This window comes from Ruditapes philippinarum, unplaced genomic scaffold (genome assembly GCF_026571515.1).
Source record: "Ruditapes philippinarum isolate M1 unplaced genomic scaffold, ASM2657151v2 ctg1705_1_1_1_1, whole genome shotgun sequence".
In the NCBI taxonomy this organism is placed as follows: domain Eukaryota; kingdom Metazoa; phylum Mollusca; class Bivalvia; order Venerida; family Veneridae; genus Ruditapes; species Ruditapes philippinarum.
In genome coordinates, this window is record NW_026860104.1 from 9,737 (window position 1) to 30,364 (window position 20,628).

General features: G+C 34.2%; 1 protein-coding gene across 1 annotated transcript; it reads right to left on the bottom strand.

Moving 5' to 3' along the window:
• Positions 1 to 409: 409 nt before the first annotated feature.
• On the bottom strand, positions 410 to 20,371 carry LOC132758905 (eukaryotic translation initiation factor 3 subunit G-like). Its single transcript, XM_060750614.1, has 10 exons — positions 20,278 to 20,371; positions 20,144 to 20,190; positions 17,769 to 17,863; positions 15,107 to 15,166; positions 14,060 to 14,167; positions 13,446 to 13,577; positions 7,792 to 7,954; positions 5,418 to 5,551; positions 1,714 to 1,820; positions 410 to 526 (listed from the first exon to the last, which is right to left on the bottom strand). Exons 1-10 carry the CDS (start codon positions 20,292 to 20,294, stop codon positions 508 to 510), a joined length of 882 nt encoding a protein of 293 aa, XP_060606597.1. The 5' UTR covers positions 20,295 to 20,371; the 3' UTR covers positions 410 to 507.
• Positions 20,372 to 20,628: the final 257 nt, after the last annotated feature.

The following is a 20,628-nucleotide window of genomic DNA, read 5'->3' on the forward strand; positions in this document are numbered from 1 at the left end:
TTACATTATTTCGTTCACAAGCTGGCACTAAAGTAGAACCACTAACCTTTCTTTAGAAAGCATGAAAGCCTTCTAACATGATAAAATTCTGGTGTTTAGCAAGGTTTGAACTTGTAATAGCAAGAAACAAGTCATTCTTAGTCAGTCATCTTCACTAATTATACATTCTTGTGGCTCAATCAGGAAAGCATTGGATTAGTTACCTCCATCTTCTGGTAAGGCATAATTACTCCTTGACAATAAGTAGATCACATGCCAAGAAATTGAATAGTTGGTTATTCATAAAACATCATTTAATACAACATTGAGCAACCATCATGATATATCTAAACAGATTTGTTATAACTGACAAAAACATCAGAGTGAAAACAAATTTAAAAATCCATTGAATAAGGAACAATAAACACAATTTGTCTCTCTTCACTGTAATTTTATTTAATATTAAGTTAATTTCCCACAATGTTTAATAATTATCAATTCAAAAGCTTGTCTCTGTCTGACCTTTTACTAGGCTGTGCCAGAGGGTCTGGAAAAGAAATAACAAAAGACAAATGTAAGAATGGATTTCATTTCTCAGAATAAATATAACTAATATTAATATAAATACGTTAAAATTTACACAATATATTCACAGCATTTAAATATCTCCTTACAAACCAGGATTAAAATGGAAAAAATTCTTCCAAAATTCTTATTCAGGGTTATAATACATTACAATCTTAATTTAAAACTTTATGATGTATCTTCCACACAATAAATTATGTTTTTAACTATATATTAGATTATTAGAATTAATATCCAACTTGAACACACATAAATATTTTATAAAGGTTATCACAATACACATTTGAGCCGCGTCATGACAAAACCAACATAGTGCGTTTGCATCCAGCATGGATCCAGACCAGCCTAGACCAGCCTGCCCATCCGCGCAGTCATATCAGGATCCATGCTGTTCGCTATCAGTTTCTCTACTTGCTATAGGGTTTGTAAGCGAACAGCATGGATCCTGATCAGACTGTGCGGATGAGCAGGCTGGTCTGGATCCATGCTGGTCACAAACGCATTATGTTGGTTTTGTCCTGACGTGGCTCATTTCTGTAACAGTGGTTTACTATTCAGAGGGCAGCTGGAGGGTGGATAACCAGCAACAGGAACATACAGGGAAACTGGTTTTCACACTCAACTGTCCCCCTCACTTCCGAGTTACTGTGGAGGTTAAGTACACTACAACGATTATGTCAAACCCCCCAGATCAGATGTATTTGGGGGCAGGGGGAATTTTTACAATGTCACTGTTAAGACAAGCGTTTTTGATTCAAACTAGAAATGTGTTCACAGAACATGGATGCTCCCACAACAAGACTTTTTTTCTCTCCATGTATTACCTTGGCCCAGGTGTTGTGTGTGAAGACATCTGCTTAGTGTCGTTTTTGTTTTTTTCCCCTCTTTTACAGGAATGGTGGTACGACTTATGGAGAGGGGCCAATTTCAGCAAACCTAGGTCAAGTCAAGGTCACATATGGGTCAATTTCAAATTTATTATGACAGGTGCATATCGTAATAATTATTCCTTCAAATTTCATTATAATTGGTTGACAGGTTTATAGAGGAGTTCACTCACACAAACAGCCAGACAACCAGCCTCAAACCAGTATATCCTTACAACTTTGCTTGCGTATAATAATATATAGTAAAGATAGTTTCACTTACTTGGCCCATTCAACATTGAGAATTAAATGATCATATCCAAACCCTGACACACCAGCTATAGCACGTGCAGCATCTTCCCTTCTGTGAAAATTGATAAAAGCAAAACCCTGAAATAAAACATTAATATTTGTTATACATCTATATATATATATATATATATAAAAGGGAAAGGCTATGCAAATAAATTGATCTCACATCATTCAAGGCAAATATCATTACAACATGGTTATGAAATAATGAGCTTATTTATATCAAGTTTTTATAAACATTATGTTACATGCAGTCAATTAAAGAAGAGGTTCCCAATACCAAGAATAGATATTCTAAATGGCAAACATTATCAAATGGGAGATTTGCAACAAGCATTGGCAAAAGTACCAAAATGATGGGAAAGGCCTATCATTAATATTATTTTTAAGTTCTGACATTAATAATAATATTATTTCAGCAACACTGGTAAAGGAATAATTCAGATGCAAAACATATGGACATTACAAGCATGTGCAAACCAGCAGGGCTTGACACTAACTTTTTTTAGGGGTAGTCAGAAGGACTACCTACTTTGAGGATCAGGTAGTCCTTGGCAAATCTAGGTAGTCCTCATTGTAAAACATAAAAAAATGTTTCTTATTCTATTCAAATGCATTTTGAGTGTATGTATCTGAAGATAAGAAAACAATAGCATGAGATCTCTTCAAATTTATTTGAAAAAAATCACCAATAGATAAATCATATAAGATCTAGTAAAAGTTTGTAAGCTTTATTCTGCATGAGATGTATGTTCCGGCTAGCCTCTGAGCTCTTCAAAGTCATCATCAACTTTTTTTTACATATTTTTGTAATGAAATATGGCAGTGTGACACACAAAAGTCAATAGGTTTTGAAAGGCCAGACATTACCTACAGGTACAGGGTTCGAGCCAGGAATTACTAAGGTGTGTTGCAAATAAAATTGATAGGCAATCATCTCAGCTTATATTATTGACAGCCTATAGGGAAGGGGAGAATATATTGGCAATATTAGCTAAATAAGTATGTCAGTTTTAAATTTATATATTACCTGGCTTTTGAATTAAAAAATATTTCAATAGAGCTTACAAATCTACTTTTCAGGTATAGATAATGTACGACCTTTTAGATGTGTTTTTAAATTCAAAACAGAAGTAAAAAGCTTGGACAAGAACAAAATATGTTTGTCTTTACTCTAATTGATTTATTCTACAAACTTATTTTGTCAGACATAAAACAACAAAATATCAGAATAACAAATTTTTACTAGTGCTAGTAATTCAGTTATTTAACTGTCAGAAGATTTAAATAGGGACATTAGTTAATATCTGTTGTCCCTGATTTTAAACACAAAATTAGAAATGTAAAGCCATTTTTAATCAAACTATATTGCCTTAGTTTTTTATGCCTAGGGTATAAGTATTTGTTAACATTTTTTCTTCTTTATATACATGTATTGGCATTATTTCTTACATTTGCTTGTACATGATTAAGAAGTGCTTACAACATTGTGAAGTTATGGCAAAGACAATTACAAATACTTTAGAATATTTCTTTTCTCTTTTTTAAAGAGATTTAAACATTTTTCTTCTCTTTTTTTATAAAGAGATTTTTTCCAAATCAATTATTTCATGTCCGAATAAATTACATCCGAAATCAGATCTATTTCAGACAACACGTTTATTTTGGTTATCATTGTCAGTGTGATTTACATCAATCAACAAATCATATTCTTCTAAGTTTAAACCCTTGAATACCCAATATGAGCAAATATTTTCATTGAAATGTTTAATAGACAAAGAATTCTATTGAACAAGATATGTTTGTAAAACATGTATGCCCCCTATCAGCAGCCAATTAGTCATGTGAAAAGGTTATTATGCATGACTTCTGACCCAGTGATCAAACAATTAATAAGGGTTATCAAGTATCTACTGGTCATGACCTTAACCTTTGACCCCTTGACCTAAAACTCAATAGGGGTCATCTGCTGGTCACGACCAATCATCATACAAAGTTTGAAGTTCCTAGGCCTAAGCGTTTTTAGTTAATTGATCGGAAACCGTTTTAACATACAAGGTCAATGTGACCTTGACCTTTGACCCCTTGACCCCAAAATCAATAGGTCATCTGCTGGTCATGACCAATCACAATACCATGTTTGAAGTTCCTAGGCCAAAGGGTTCTTAAGTTATTGATTTGAAAGCATTTTTACCTACATGGTCAATGTGACCTTGCCCTTTGACCCCTTAACCCCAATATCAATAGGGGTCATCTACTGGTCATGACCAATCACCATACCAAGTTTGAAGTTCCTAGGCCTAAGGGTTCTTTAGTTATTGATCGGAAACCGTTTTTACCTAAGAGGTAAATGTGACCTTGACCTTTGACCCTTGACCCAAAATCAATAGGGGTCATCTGCTGGTCATGACCAATCACCATACCAAGTTTGAAGTTCCTAGGCCTAAGGGTTCTTTCGTTATTGATCAGAAATCGTTTTTACCTACAAGGTCAATGTGACCTTGACCTTTGACCCCTTAACCCCAAAATCATTAGGGGTCATCTGCTGGTCATGACCAATCACCATACCAAGTTTGAAGTTCCTAGGCCTAAGGGTTCTTTTGTTAATGATCAGAAACCGTTTTTACCCAAGAGGTCAATGTGACCTTGACATTTGACCCCTTGACCCCAAAATCAATAGGGGTCATCTACTGATCATGACCAATCACCATACCAAGTTTGAAGTTCCTAGACCTTAAAGTTCTTTAGTTATTGATTGGAAACCGTTTTTGCTTTCAAGGTCAATGTGACCTTGACCTTTGACCCCTTGACCCCAAAATCAATAGGGGTCATCTACTGATCATGACCAATCACCATACCAAGTTTTAAGTTCCTAGGCCTTAAGGTTCTTTAGTTATTGATCGGAAACTGTTTTTGCTTACAAGGTCAATGTGACCTTGACCTTTAACCCTTTGACCCCAAAATCAATAGGGGTCATCTACTAGTCATGACCAATCAGCATACCAAGTTTGAAGTTCCTAGGCCTTAAGGTTCTTTAGTTATTGATCGGAAACCGTTTTTGCTTACAAGGTCAATGTGACCTTGACCTTTGACCCCAAAATCAATAGGGGTCATCTACTGGTCATGACCAATCACCATACCAAGTTTGAAGTTCCTAGGCCTAAGGGTTCTTTAGTTATCACTCGGAAACCATTTGGTCTACGGACCGACGGACCGACAAGTGCAAAGCAATATACCCCCTTTTCTTCGAAATGGGGGCATAATTAGGCTGGAAAAATCGGCAATTAAGTTGGATTTCCGGTTTCACTTTTGGCAACTTTATAGAGATTAAATAGAATCTATTATGCGTCTGCTGTGACTGACACTAGTGACCCAACGGCTAATTATTTACTAGTATGATGAATTTATCTTTCGTTTTGAATCATAGCCTAAAAAATGTTTATTTATTAATTATTTTTAGTGAATTTAGAGACATCAGGTCACTGAAATTTTGAGTAGCCGGACGGGATACCCAGCTTGGAAACTCGGGTAGTCCTTGGGGAAAATAGGTAGCCTCGGGCTAACGGACCATCGTTAGTGTCGAGCCCTGACCAGTTGTTGATAGAACAAAGTATTTCTAAGCAGAATGGGGCACATCTACCCTCTTTTCTTTGTATAAAATATCACTTGACATACCTTTGACTGACCAGTATTTTTATCTTTTGCCAGATATATTCTCTGTATAGGTCCGAATGGTCGGAACAATTCTTGCAGATCTGACTCTCGTGTATCTTCGGACAAGTTGGTCACTCTGATAGTTGCTGACTCATCTAAAATGATGACACAATGAAAATACGTATAACATATTAATTATACATTAAGCAAATAAACAACAAGAAGAATGCCTGTTACACCAATTGATGCAGCCTAATCACAGTATATAAACACATGAGTGATCAGTAATCACATGTGTCGCCTCATAATGGCCAATTTCATGTTGGGACAAATTTTGTGACACAAGGACAGACAGACGGACAGTGCACAACTAGCTTGGTACTGATCATTCCTGTAAAGTTTGGATGAAATTGCACCAGTAGTTTATGAGGAGTAGTCCGGACAAGCTTTTGTGTATCTGGCAACACACAGAAAAAAAACACCTTTTTATCAAAGGGCCATAACTCGGCCAAAAATCATTCAACCAAAAAACCCATGCAATATGCGCAAGGACTTGAGCTACAGATCAATCCTGTAAAGTTTCATTGAAATTGCATTAGTGGTATAAGAGAACTAGTCTGGACAAACTTTAAAAATAAAAATTATTAAAGGGCAATAACTCTGACAAAAATCATTGAACCGGAAAATGCTGACAATATGCACAACTAGACTTGGTACTGATCATTCCTGTATAGTTTGGATGAAATTGCACCAGTAGTTAATGAGGAGTAGTCCGGACAAGCTATTGTGTATCTGGCAACACACAGAAAAAAACACCTTTTTATCAAAGGGTCATAACTCGGCCAAAAATCATTCAACCGGAAAACCCGTGCAATATGCGCAAGGACTTGAGCTACAGATCAATCTTGTAAAGTTTCATTAAAATTGCATTAGTGGTATAAGAGAAGTAGTCCGGACAAACTTTAAAATTAAAAATTATTAAAGGGCAATAACTCTGACAAAAATCATTGAACCGGAAAATGCTGATAATATGCACAACAACACTTGGTACTGATCATTCCTGTAAAGTTTGGATGAAATTGCACCAGTAGTTTATGAGGAGTAGTCCGGACAAGTTTTGTGACGGACGGACGGACGTTCCTACTGAGTTGACATGGGTTTTTTTCTTTGATCTCCTTTGATCTCTAAAACCCCATAAGCAACGTATTTGCACCCCATAAGCCACCTTTTTCCTCACAAGTACCGTCTTTACGGATTGAACATGGATATTCACCCCACATCGTCATTTCAGTGAGCTCGGACAGACAGACGGACAGACAGACGACAAAGAAGTGATCCCTATATGTCGCCACTACTCCGTAGAGGGGACACAAAAATCGCTGTATGCTGTCTTGCAGGCCTATACAGTTCAATGCATACCCTGTCTTGCGATTACATGTATATGTTATTTCAATCACTGTACCTTTCTTGGGAGCCTATATATTTCAACTTGAACCTCTCTTGTGACAACAGGACATAGACTTGTTTATATACTGTGCTAATGCTTCTTTGATAAGCTTAAAACGTCATAGTATAGTTAATGGTATAACCTGATGGTAGAAAAGCAAACTGCCTGTTCTCAAAACTTAAATTTTTAAAATATGTAAATTGAGCTCCATAAATGTACTGTAAATGCATAAATCAGGATGCTAGTGTGAGGTCAGGGCAAGCTGAATTTTGCAGCTATCATAAAATGACATTGTGGTACCTAGTACAACTATTGTGCTTTCCAGAAAGTACCACTTTAAGAAAGCCAGGTATCTGTGACCACGGATTTTTTCCAGGATTTAGGGAACATAACCTATACACATAGAATTAGGAATTTCAGCGGTGTTTTGTTAAAAATTGGGCAAAAAAATGCACGACTGAAATTTTGCAAAGTGATTCAATGGATGCAAACAATTACTGTCTATGATGGCATCTTCACACATTTAAGCCCTATTACAGTGAAGAAGCCCTTGTTTGCAAAGATTTTAGATTTTTTTTTCAATATTTCTATTTCGTAACTTTCAATTGGGACTTTTTTTCTTTGGATTGGAAAAATAATATACTATTTTTAAAATTGGGAATATGACTAAATAACAGCTATAAAATAAGCCCCCCCCCAAAACCCAGGTGACAAGGATATAAAGTCAGATTTCCTCAAGTTAGATTACTACCAACAAAATTTTCCTGTAAATAACTTGTTATAGATATCCATCTGGTTACTGAAAGACTGAAGTACTGGGGCTGATTTAATTTTTCACTTCCTCATATTATTTTTCTACTTTTACCAACTATAATCGCCAACATATCAACACTGCAAAGTTTACCAATTATAAAGCATTTGAAAAAAATCAGCAAAATATAAAATTACCTCTGCTAGACTTCATCGTTTCACCACGACCTTTATTTGCCCCATCTCTCATACTGGGAGGCACATATTTACTACCTGTTTGCTTGGTTGCCGCAGGTGTGGACGGTGCCTGCACTGGAGCACCGGGCTCTTCTGGTTTCTTCTTATCACCTTCCAATGTTTCCTAAAATAACCAAGAGCTAGTATATCAATGGTATTTAAAGTAAACTTGAAATTATAACCTGTCATAGCTTTGTCTCTTTTGATTGGGGCAGGAGAAGGGAGGTTGTTAAGTCACACTGGCAATGTTCAGGCTCTTTCTAGCATTCCTGGTGGAGTGTTCTTATTAGCTCATTAGAGCCTCTCTAAGCAAGCAGAGATAGAAAATTCCACTCATCTGCTCGTAATTACAATCAGATTTAAGGGAACTTGATGCATGACAAGTAGAACTAGAAATGTGTCCAGGACACAAGTGCCCCATCACTCCTCTGTTTAATCTTATGACTCTAGGTCAAATATTTTTTTGGGCTGCATGTGCCACAAGTTGAAAACTAAAAATCTTTTTTCTAAGTAAAGGGCAAGATCTCACAAATACTGAATAAATCCACAAGCGAACCCCATGGCGCATAAGTACACATGCTGACCAACATTCTTGTACACTTTCAAGCCTACAGGTCAAATACTTTTTGAGCTATGCATGAACAAGATGAAATTTGCAAATTTATACTAAGTCAAGGGTAATAACTCTACAAATACTGGATAAATCCACAAGCAAAATCTAAGGTGCAAAACTACATATGCTGACCAACATTCCTATTAAATTTCATGACTCTAGGTTAAATACATTTTCAGGTACGCATGACACAAATTGAAAATTGAAAATTTTCACTTAGTCAAGGACAATAACTCTGACAAAACATATATTAATTCACAAGCAAAACCCCAGATGCTAAACTTCTCATGTTGATCAACATTCCTGTAAAGTATCATGACCCTATGTCAAATACTTTTTGAGCTACCTGCAACACAAGTTGAAAATTGCAAATTTTTATTAAGTCAAGGGCCATAACTCTGACAAAACAAAATATACCAAATTAAAATCTATTAACAATTAAAACCTGTGTTCAATGATATTTGTACGAAAATAAGATTTTATTCAAAATGTGATCTATACGAAAATAAGACCTGTAAGAAAATAATACCTGTATGAATTGATACATCTGCACAAAAATAAGATCTACTTGTACATGTCATATACGAAAATAAGATCTGTATAAAAATAATGTCTGTTTTCGACTACTAAGATTGGTACAAATATAAGATCTGAGAATATGAAAGTTGCATGATAATAATATCCTTATGGAATTAAGATCTATACCGAAATAATACAAATGTATTTCTATTAAAATAATATTTGTATCAGAATGATACGAAATATGGATCTATATGAAAATAATGTCCATATGAAATAAGATCTTTCATGAAAACTAGAAATGTGTCATCATGCCACGGATGCCCCCGCATGCAGCCAAAATTTCAAATGTTATAATATTTAGTTCCAAATTTGTTTGCACAAATTATTTTTTTCATTCTAAGTTCAAAGCCCTTAAAACTTTTCAATGTTAACACAAACCATTTTTATACAATGTTCAAGGCACTGAAATTATTCAGTCTTAACCTTTTAAAAATAGCATATTGCATATTTGTAGCCAACATAATGGCTATATATACATTTCCACAAAAGTGATGAGTGCTGAAACTGAAAGTTCAAAAATTTTTCCAACATTCAGGAAAGATAAGTTTGTCTAAAATCATTGAACCACGACCAAATTCAAACTTAAACTGCTTATTCCTAAGATGTATCATATATTATTTTCAAAGTGAAAGGGACATAACTCCGCCAAGAAATCATCGAACCATGACCAAATTCCAACTTGACCTGCGCATTCCTTTTACATATCCATTATGTCAATTTTGAGAGTTGAATATGTAACACTGTTGGATTGATAATGAACAGAAAACTGTAAATTTCATATCATTTTCAAAGTGAAAGGGGCATTACTCTGCCAAAAATCATTGAACCATGACCAGATTTCGAACTTGGTCTGCGCATTCCAAAAAACATATCCATATGTCAAATTTGAGTTGAATGTGTAATATTGTTGGGAGATAATAAACGGAAACTGAAAATTTCATATTATTTTTTAAAGTGAAAGGGGCATAACTCTGCCAAGAACCATCGAACCATGACCAAATTTGAAACTGGCATGCGCATTCCTTTGACGTATCAATATGTCAAATTTGAGTTGAATGTTTAATACTGTTGGGGAGATAATAAACAGAAACTGAAAATTTCATATTATTTTCAAAGTAAAAGGGGCATAACTCTGCCAAAAATCATCGAACCATGACCAAATTTGAACTTGACCTGCGCATTTCCTTTGACGTATCGATATGTCAAGTTTGAGCTAAATGTGTTGTACGATTGGGGAGATAATGAACGGAAACTAAAAATTTCATATTATTTTCAAAGTGAAAGGGGCATAACTCTGCCAAAAATCATTGAACCATGACCAAATTTGAACTTGACCTGCGCATTCCTTTGACGTATCCATATGTCAAGTTTGAGTTGAATGTGTTGTACCGTTGGGGAGTAAATGAACAGAAACTGAAAATTTCATATTATTTTCAAAGTAAAAGGGGCATAACTCTGCCAAAAATCATCGAACCATGACCAAATTTGTACTTGACCTGTATTTTCTCATGACATATCAATATGTCAAGTTTGAGTTGAATGTGTTGTACCGTTGGGGAGATAATGAACGGAAACTGAAAATTTCATATTATTTTCAAAGTAAAAGGGGCATAACTCTGCCAAAAATCATCGAACCATGACCAATTTCGAACTTGACCTGTATTTTCTCATGACATATCCATATGTCAATTTTGAATTGAATGTTTTGAACCGTTTGGGAGATAATGAACGGAAACTGAAAATTTCATATTATTTTCAAAGTAAAAGGGGCATAACTCTGCCAAAAATCATCGACCCATGACCAAATTTGAACTTGACCTGTATTTTCTCATAACATATCCATATGTCAAATTTGAGTTCAAAACGTGCAAGGGTTATTAAGATAATGAACGGAAACTGATGATGACGGAAGGACGGAATGACGGAATGACGGAACAGGGTAACACTATATGCCCCTGCCATTATATGGCGGGGGCATAAAAAGATTTGTATGTAATTAGATAATGCACAGACAAGATTTTTCTTTCTGAGAGAAGGAACAAGAGCTGTCAGAAGGACAGCGCGCTCGACTTTTTTAGTGCTTGCCTATAAAACAAAACTTTGACAGTTAAGGGCACACAAGACTTTAACTAGGAATTTCTAAGTACAAATCAAGAAACATTTTCACAGAGTTATCTTCTCTTGCTTACAGATAGGTCTCATGATGGCACATAAGAACTCCAACTTCCAAAGTAATATCTCAAATGGTTAAGTCAACAAGTGGACAAGAATGAAAATCTTAACTGAGTTTCTAAGTCAAAAAGGGCCATAATTCAAATAAAATCCTTAACAGAATTACCTTCTCCTGCCCATGTTTTGGACCATGATGGTAAACAAGTATTCCAACTTTCAAATTAATATCTCAAACAGTTCAGTCAAAAAGTGGACTGGTACTAAAAACTTAACCAAGATTCTAAGTCGATAAAAGGCCTTAATTTTTAAAACAAATCCTTGACAGAGTTACCTTCTCTTGCGTACAGATGGGGGTAATGATGTGAAATAGCATTAAAAGTTTCAAAGCAATATCTCAAAGGGTTAAGGCAATAAGTGGATTTTACCCATATTCAATGTATTTTCTAAGTCAAAAAGGGGCATAATTCTGTCAAAAACCTTGACAGAGTTATGTCCTCTTGTCTGTTGATGAAGGTCGTGATGGTAAACAAGTATGGTCAGTTTTCAAAGCAATACCTCCAATGGTTTTGAATAAAGTGAGGTGGTACAAAAAACTTAACCAAGCTCAATACACTTTCTAAGTCAAACAAGAGCTGTCAGAAGGACAGCGCGCTCGACTTTTTTAGTGCTTGCCTATAAAACAAACTTTGACAGTTAAGGGCACACAAGACTTTAACTAGGAATTTCTAAGTACAAATCAAGAAACATTTTCACAGAGTTATCTTCTCTTGCTTACAGATAGGTCTCATGATGGCACATAAGAACTCCAACTTCCAAAGTAATATCTCAAATGGTTAGGTCAACAAGTGGACAAGAATGAAAATTTTAACTGAGTTTCTAAGTCAAAAAGGGCCATAATTCAAATAAAATCCTTAACAGAATTACCTTCTCCTGCCCATGTTTGGGACCATGATGGTTAAACAAGTATTCCAACTTTCAATTTAATATCTCAACCAGTTCAGTCAAAAAGTTGACTGGTACAAAAAACTTAACCAAGATTCTAAGTCGATAAAAGGCCTTAATTTTTAAAACAAATCCCTGACAGAGTTACCTTCTCTTGCGTACAGATGGGGGTAATGATGTGAAATAGCATTAAAAGTTTCAAAGCAATATCTCAAAGGGTTAAGGCAATAAGTGGATTTTACCCATATTCAATGTATTTTCTAAGTCAAAAAGGGGCATAATTCTGTCAAAAACCTTGACAGAGTTATGTCCTCTTGTCTGTTGATGAAGGTCGTGATGGTAAACAAGTATGGTCAGTTTCAAAGCAATACCTCCAATGGTTTTGAAATAAAGTGAGGTGGTACAAAAAACTTAACCAAGCTCAATACACTTTCTAAGTCAAAAAAGGGCCATAATTCTGTCAAAAACCTTGACAGAGTTATGTACTCTTGTCTGTAGATGGAGGTTATGATGGTGAACAAGTATGGTAAGTTTCAAAGCCATACTTGTAATACTTCTGAAATAAAGTGGGGTGGTACGAAAAACTTAACCAAGGTGTGACGCCAACGCTAACGCCGACGCCGGGGCGAGTAGGATAGCTCCCCTTTTCATAGAAAAGTCGAGCTAAAAAGGGCCATAATTCTGTCAAAAACCTTGACAGAGTTATGTACTCTTGTCTGTAGATGGAGGTTATGATGGTGAACAAGTATGGTAAGTTTCAAAGCCATACTTGTAATACTTCTGAAATAAAGTGGGGTGGTACGAAAAACTTAACCAAGGTGTGACGCCAACGCTAACGCCGACGCCGGGGCGAGTAGGATAGCTCCCCTTTTCATAGAAAAGTCGAGCTAAAAATGAAATATAACGCATGACACACACGTCCAACAATCAATGAGCTAATGCGATGATAGAATTATTGGACTTTCGCACTTATCGTAACTGACACACACTTATTAAAGCCCATCATTAAAGGTGTTTATTGTTCCATGTTACATTTTTTATGTTTTAACAAAAAAAATAACACTAATTTCTTCTTAACAACTGATTTTTTTAACAAACATATTTAACAAAGTAATTAACAACACTTTATTAATTTAACACATATTTAGCGTTAACAATGTTTGAACAACAAGATTGCTTTACAACAAAATTTCACACAGAAATTAACAATCGTTTGTTAATTTAACAGTGATTTCATTATTAAATATTTAACAAAAGTTTTGAACAACTGGGCCAGTATCTTTAAGTAGAATAATGGTTTATTTACCTGTAGTGGTGCTAGGGTATCCTTGTAGGGACATTTTGTGGTCCAATGGTCGCCTTTACAAATACGACAGGATACCAACTTCTGTGTCTTCAGTTTAGCCAGGGGATCTTCTTCTGGTTCCTGGTTTTTATTCTACATTAATGGAACAAGAATTTATTGCAAAAAGAAAACCAAACAAGTATTAAATAGATTACCAGATTGCAATGAAATGGAAATTAGTTAAAACTTCTACGTAACAAACAGTTGCCAAGAAACTGCTTGAATTTTTTTTTTTCATGGTCAAGTTGAGCTGAATTGACTATGTATTTCAACAGATTTCAGTTATAATGGTGGAATATGTAAAAAATTATGTTTATGATAAAAAATATATAAATCTGCCTAAAATAAAAAGGAAAGTCCCGTTCCTTTTATAAAGTTACAGGTTAGTTTGCTAGATATTATTTACAAAAATTTTCTTTGGCTCTGTGAGTTATTTATTGTTCATGCAAATTAAATCATAAAATTTTTAAGAATTATGGCAAAATGTAAACTTATTTCGACTATCACCTGTTTACACATAATTATATACCCTTGGCATATTAATATCACTTTAAGATATATATATATATATGTACCTCTTTGTTTAGAATGATCTGCATATTGATTTCCTCCACCTGTACGATGGTGTTGGCAGGATTCGGACCTGGTGGATCATTTTCAGCAGCACCAAACTTCCTCCAATTCTATGAGAAATATAAAAAAATTGAGGTGCTAAAATACGATATCTTAAAGGAAAGTTTTTAAATAACACGATAATTAATTCTTTACAAAAAAAGAAGCATATAACTAGAAAAATTATAAAGTTTTGAATTGACGTTTCAGTAAAAACTAGAACTATAAATGAATGTCATAACACCCCTCCCACACACACACAACAGCTTTTATTCCTAAAACATAAGAAAATTGTAGCAAATTTCAAGAAGTCAAAAACAACCTTAAGGATCAATCAATGTTTTAGTTTAGATAAGTCTTCTTATACATGTATGGTCAAGAAAAAATAATGGTTGCAGAAGGTTTGTGTTACATCGCATGAAGGTCCAACACGTTCTTATAGCGTAATAAGAATAAAATCCATTCATTAATAAAAAAGATTTTGCAAATTTTATAGAAATTTAATTTGAAATTTGTTGAGCAGTTTTACAGAAGACAACAAATTTGGCCAGACAACCGACTACCAGACTGACAGACAGCCTCAAGCCAGTATACCCCACTTACAATTTTCAAAGAATGGAAGTGTGACAAAAATTATTTGATTCCTTGCAATAAAATATGACTTAAGATTTCAGATTCTTCACAAGCACTAGATTAGCCCTGGCTTCTAGAATGTGTCTACATGGACAATTAGTTATTTCCATAAATAATCTTCTAGAATCCATTTGAGTCATGAACAATATAAATTTTTGTTAACCAGTCAATGAATTTAAGATTTTGAATTTAATAGCCCGAATTCCAGTTTTGAATTTATTCTACTATATATTTTACTATAATTTCTTAAAATTTTCACTGGCCCGAACTAATTTTCATTGGCCATGGCCCACCAGGCCAGTGCTAAATTTGATGACTGGCCAACTTCAAAATATTTTATCATCAAACAAAAGAAAAACAATAAAATAAAACCATACCTTTCTTCTTGCAATTGTCTTTGCAGCCCTTCTTTTTTCAACTTTGTAGGTCTTTACCACCTGCAATATTATTTTAAACTATAACTGTGTCCAAAGGATACGGATGCCCCCACTGTGCAGATGTGCTCGTAAAACAAGAGCATGCATATCTGTATGTAAGATTTTTATGTGGACTTTTTCATTCCACTGTTTCATTTCTGTACATATACCTAAAATGATCTACAGGTAACCTTATGTACATGTTAAATTAAATTACAAATGTAAAATTTATATGTTCAATTATTTATATGGTATATAGTGAAAAAATCAACAATGGGCCATAATTCTGTTAAATTTGGTCACAGCAAAAATTCCTTCCTTTTTACTACCATCTACACATTAAAGCTGTTCATCCCTGAAAGTTTAAGCAAAATCTGCCATCTGGTTTAAGAGGAGTTGCGTTCACAAAATTTCTACATAGTATATAGTGAAAAAATCAACAAAGGGCCATACTTCTGTTAAATTTGGTCACAGCGAAAATTCCTTCCTACACTATCATCTACACATTATGGTTGTTAATCTCTGGTAGTTTAAGCAAAACCTGCCATCTGGTTTAAGAGGAGTTGCGTTCACAGGATTTCGGGATGTACAGACAGACATACGGACAAGTGCAAGACTATATTATGCTCCCCACTTTGTAGGGGCATAAAAATCTGAACAAGAGCACAGCATGCTCACCTGTTAAAGGCAATTTCTTTCAACTGTGCATTGCCGTGACTGATGATAATCAAGTATTCCAAACTGTGTCTTGATATCTTTTAAAAACTTTTTCTTTGGCTGCTTTTGATATTTTATTTTTCAATTTAGGGTTAATTTTTTTATATTTTGGATAGGAAATGGGTCTTTACATTGGCCACTGGTTACATCATAACACTGCCCTTATAGACCATTAAATCTGATGTCTTATTGCATTATTGAGTAATCACATAAAATGCCAAAGTTTATATAAAGTCTGACCCTAGCTCTTCGACAACCCTTTATTTGAATACCCAGTATTATCTGAAGTAGATCAGCAGTCTCATTTTATCTCTAAACAAATCAATATAAATACGATTGTATTATTCAAAATGCTTATCAGAATACCTCATATTTTTCGAAGTAAAATTTCGGTCACAAATATACAATTATGACAGAATTTCACACCTATTATTCGAAGCCAGACTTATTGCCGCTGATCCACTCGCTGACTGTGCATTTTGGCAAAAATTATAATTAAACGTGTTTTAAACATTTATTACCGAAAAGTCCTTGTTTGCCACTGTTTTCTCTTTCAATAATTGGACAGTTAAGAGTATTCAATTAAAAAGATGAAAATAAACAATTAAAGTAAAGAAATAAATAAACAAGCAAACACTTACATATAAATTTTGTATATGAATATTGAAAAATAAATTCCATTGGCAAAATATATACTTATTGTGAATATGTACATGAATACTGCCTATGATAAAAATTCTGCACCATATCCGATGTTGTTACTGTTAATGCTTGAAGATGACAGCAATAATTTTCATGTATATGTGCAGCGCTACATAATGTGGAACAAGAGCGATCAGTGATCGCATGTGTCGCCTCATGATGGCCAATTTCATGTTGGGACAAGTTTTGTGACAGAGGGACAGTGCACAACTCGACTTGGTACTGATCATTCCTGTAAAGTTTGGATGAAATTGCACCAGTAGTTTATGAGGAGTAGTCCAGACAAGTTTTGTGATTGACGGACAGACAGATGGACAGACAGACAACAGAGAAGTGATCCCTATATGTTGCCACTACTACGTAGAGGCGACACAATAAATGATTGAAGTTATGTCTTCATTACCAATAAAAAAAATTGTTTGCGCATCCTTTGTTTATTTATTTTTCTTGATTGATTAATTTATTATTAATGCTACCATTGCTATGATTGCTTATGCCAAGCAAAATTGAATAGTTGTCATCTATCACTATATATATATATTAGGATTTTAATTATTCAAACCACTAAATTTTCTATCCCAAGCAATTCGAATAATCGAGGTTTGACTGTATGTCTAATGAAAATACAGGCTTAAAGCGACTCCACTGAGGTCTAAAAGCCGAAGAACATAAAATTCGAATTTTCGTACATAAATGAGCTGGGGCACTTTAAACTGAAATATATGCAAAGATAGTCAAAATAAATTGAAAATCGTATTTTTATGCTTTTCTTAGCTCGATTTGTGTAAAAAGGGTTTAAACGCTTTTCATTTTTGGTCATATATTTACAATTTGAATAATTGTTCTGGAAAAAACGAAGTGCGCGAATGACCTGAAATTGTGCAAAAAGATTAGTGGTCTAAACCTACATCAAAAGGTACAATTATCTGGAAAAATATTTTCAGTTCCATCATTTCAAAAAACCTCAGTGGAGTCCCTTTAATTGAAACTTTAATATTCAAAAAGGATTTCACAAGTCAAAAAGGAAATTTATTTTTTAACACAGATAAACTTTTAACTTAAGGTTTAAGGTATAATACACACACCAATTTACATTAATTTTGTTTAACAATTATAAAAGGATATCAGTAAGGCTGTTAGAAATTAAATTTAGGTACTACTACTTGCAACCATAAAAAGACAAGAAAGTAAGAATACAAAATACCTTGACTATTTTACCATCATCATTGAACTTGTATTCTGTGATAGTTTTAATACTATTTTGCTCATCAAAATCTTCAGAGGCTGGAGGCAGTGAACCTTTAAAACAAACATAATTTTATATAAACATAATGGCTCATAAAATCTTTACTGTACTTCCCATGCCTTTGTGTTTAGTTCGTTTTTTTCTTTGTGATATGTGAATGCCAAGACACATGAGATTTCAATGCAAACCTACTTAAGGCAACAATTACAACATACAAACAGAGACATAGATAACTTCTCTTTTGTTTGTTTCTATTTACGCCTTTCCCCAACAGTATTTCAGTCATATAGGCGGGTAGTTTCCTAACCATCGTTCCTGGAGAGCTACACCAGTACTAGATAGTAGACTACCTTCCTCCGCGCTAAACTACCAAAGCATCTCCCGGGGATCGAACCCAGGCCAGAGAGGTAACTGGATTAGAAGTCATCGACTCTATCCCCTCCACCACGGATAATGTCTCTGATACAAATATTGGTAACAAAGGTAGGCGTAAGGTCAAATTTATATTTTCTATTTGGAAATCTTTAAAAGATCTTTTATGTTGTAATAAAGGTTGTTACCACGTGTGTGTGTTTGGGTTTGTTTACCCTCGCCACAGGAAAGAGACCAAATGGGCGAACATAATTATACACCAGAGACTGAGTGAAATTTTAGATATGTATAAAATCATGCTTCTAAAACAATTTTCAAACATCGAAGAATATGTAAAATATGTACAGCAAATATTTGTCCACATTATATGTAATCATTAAAATATATGCATTCATTTCTTATTTAAAAATTTGACTTAGACTTTATAGAAAATAAATTTCTAATTACCTCCTTTTATTAACACATGAAATGTAAATTCAGTAATATCTTTACAAATAATGCTTTATGGAACTTACAATATAATATTGATAAATCTTCAATTGAGCATTATATTTATGATTAAACTATAAAAATTGAGTTACAGGATCTTTAAGTACATAAGATCAATGTCTACATACCTTTTTGAAAGTGCAAAATAACTTTGAGATGATCTGATAATCCCTAACTAACAAACTAGTTTGTTTATTTCTGATATTATTGACACTTATATCTGAGGCTCGTCAAGGAATCTATCAAAATTACCTAAATTGTCTTCACTACAGTACCATGTGTCTGGACAGATAGCAATGTTTCATACCTTTTCTAAATACATATCATTATAATATATGTACCATTTTTTTTTTTGTGGGAAATGAAGGAAAATTAATTTAAAACACAGTGTTCGAAATTAGCAGTAGTCTGATAGCCAGACTACTAAATTTCTCCTCTGGCTACCAACTTTTCATAGTTACAAGCCCGACCAGGCTACTGTATTTTCAGAGGCAATATCAACAACTGTTTTGAACAAATGAATTAAGCTAGTGAAATGTCTTTTGGGCTAGTGAATATTCCAATCAGCCTAGTTGATTCAAATCCTAATTTCTTACACTGAAAGCATATATGCCGTTGACCCGTATTTTTTGGGGTTTAATGTTTTAAATTAAAGCCACCGTTTTTAAATTAATAGTAAATGGAAGACAAAAAACATCAACAGTGAGTGAAAACTATGACAAACAAAAAAGGAACCGTTTAAAATACGAAAATAAACTATTTCAGTAAGAAATACTAATCTTTCTACTTTCACTATCGGTAGTCTGTGTCGCTCGGAATCTGTCTCATATTTTCGGGGATTTTGATTGGATGGCCTCGTTTCGGTAATTACGTTGCGTGCGCACAAATTCTATACTGCACTCATTATATTTCGGGACATTGGTTTAAGTTAGGTATAAGTTCCGGTGATGAATTTTAAGGCGAAGATACATTTTTTGTTCTTTTTTGTTGCTGTGTAGTTGAAAATAACGTTTAGAAATGAGAAAAGAAAAAATTATAATTGTAATGACATTAACAGATTTTTATTTATGTGTTTAATATGTTTAGTACGAATTCTTAGGGTAGTTATTTATAGAAATAAGTGTCGGCGAAAACTTGATGTTTTTTTGGAGAGTCCAATCAATCGCACGAGCTGTCATTCACACCTGAACATGACGCCACGAAAATATGAGAACCCCCGAAAATATGAGAACAAGGCATACCAAATATCAAAACAGGTTTCAAATGAAAAATATTGCAGTTTACATGGTTTTGAGAGGTAGGAGAGTTGTAGAGTGGGCGAGGCGGGGGTTGGACGGTGGTAATGATCAATCAAAGAGTGGGTGAGGCGGAGGTGGACGGTGGTAGTGATCAATCAAAGCGCCGAGCACCTATGTTACGAACTACATTGAGTGCGAATATAAAATGTAAACCATATTGTATTGTTTACTTACGATCTTCTCCAGCTTCAACCTGTTCCGCCCAGCTAATTGGTTTATTTCTGAAATTAAAAAGTAGAAAATTTACATCACAATCAAGGTATTAAAGTTTAAGTAACAGAAAATGTAAAAATCATCGCTAAACTTACTCTTCCATGGCCGGCATGTTTGTCCACTTCCTGTGTAGGGTACGGTCTAAAATACTTCCTACAATAGCCGACAACGACAAAAATAAGAACCACCAAGATGGGAAGGGAATTTAGTTCACATATTTATCAAATTAAATTCATTGTTTCTTATACATATTACATGAAAAACATATCAAATGCATTCTAAACCTAACCCAATATTTGTACAGACGAGAAGTTCATCTCAGTTTCACACAGTCAAGAACTTTTATAAGCCTTCTTAAGAATTGTATTTAGATAAATAATAATTTTGTTATAAAGTTGTAATTTCCTTTCTATTAAATACGCGGACAAAACAGGGAAAGGGTGCTC

Coding starts and splice junctions, on each gene's coding strand:
- LOC132758905 (XM_060750614.1), bottom strand. Junction 15,167..17,768: donor ATGATGGTAAAATAGTCAAG/GTATTTTGTATT, acceptor ATAATATTGCAG/GTGGTAAAGACCTACAAAGT. Junction 5,552..7,791: donor AACGATGAAGTCTAGCAGAG/GTAATTTTATAT, acceptor TCATCATTTTAG/ATGAGTCAGCAACTATCAGA.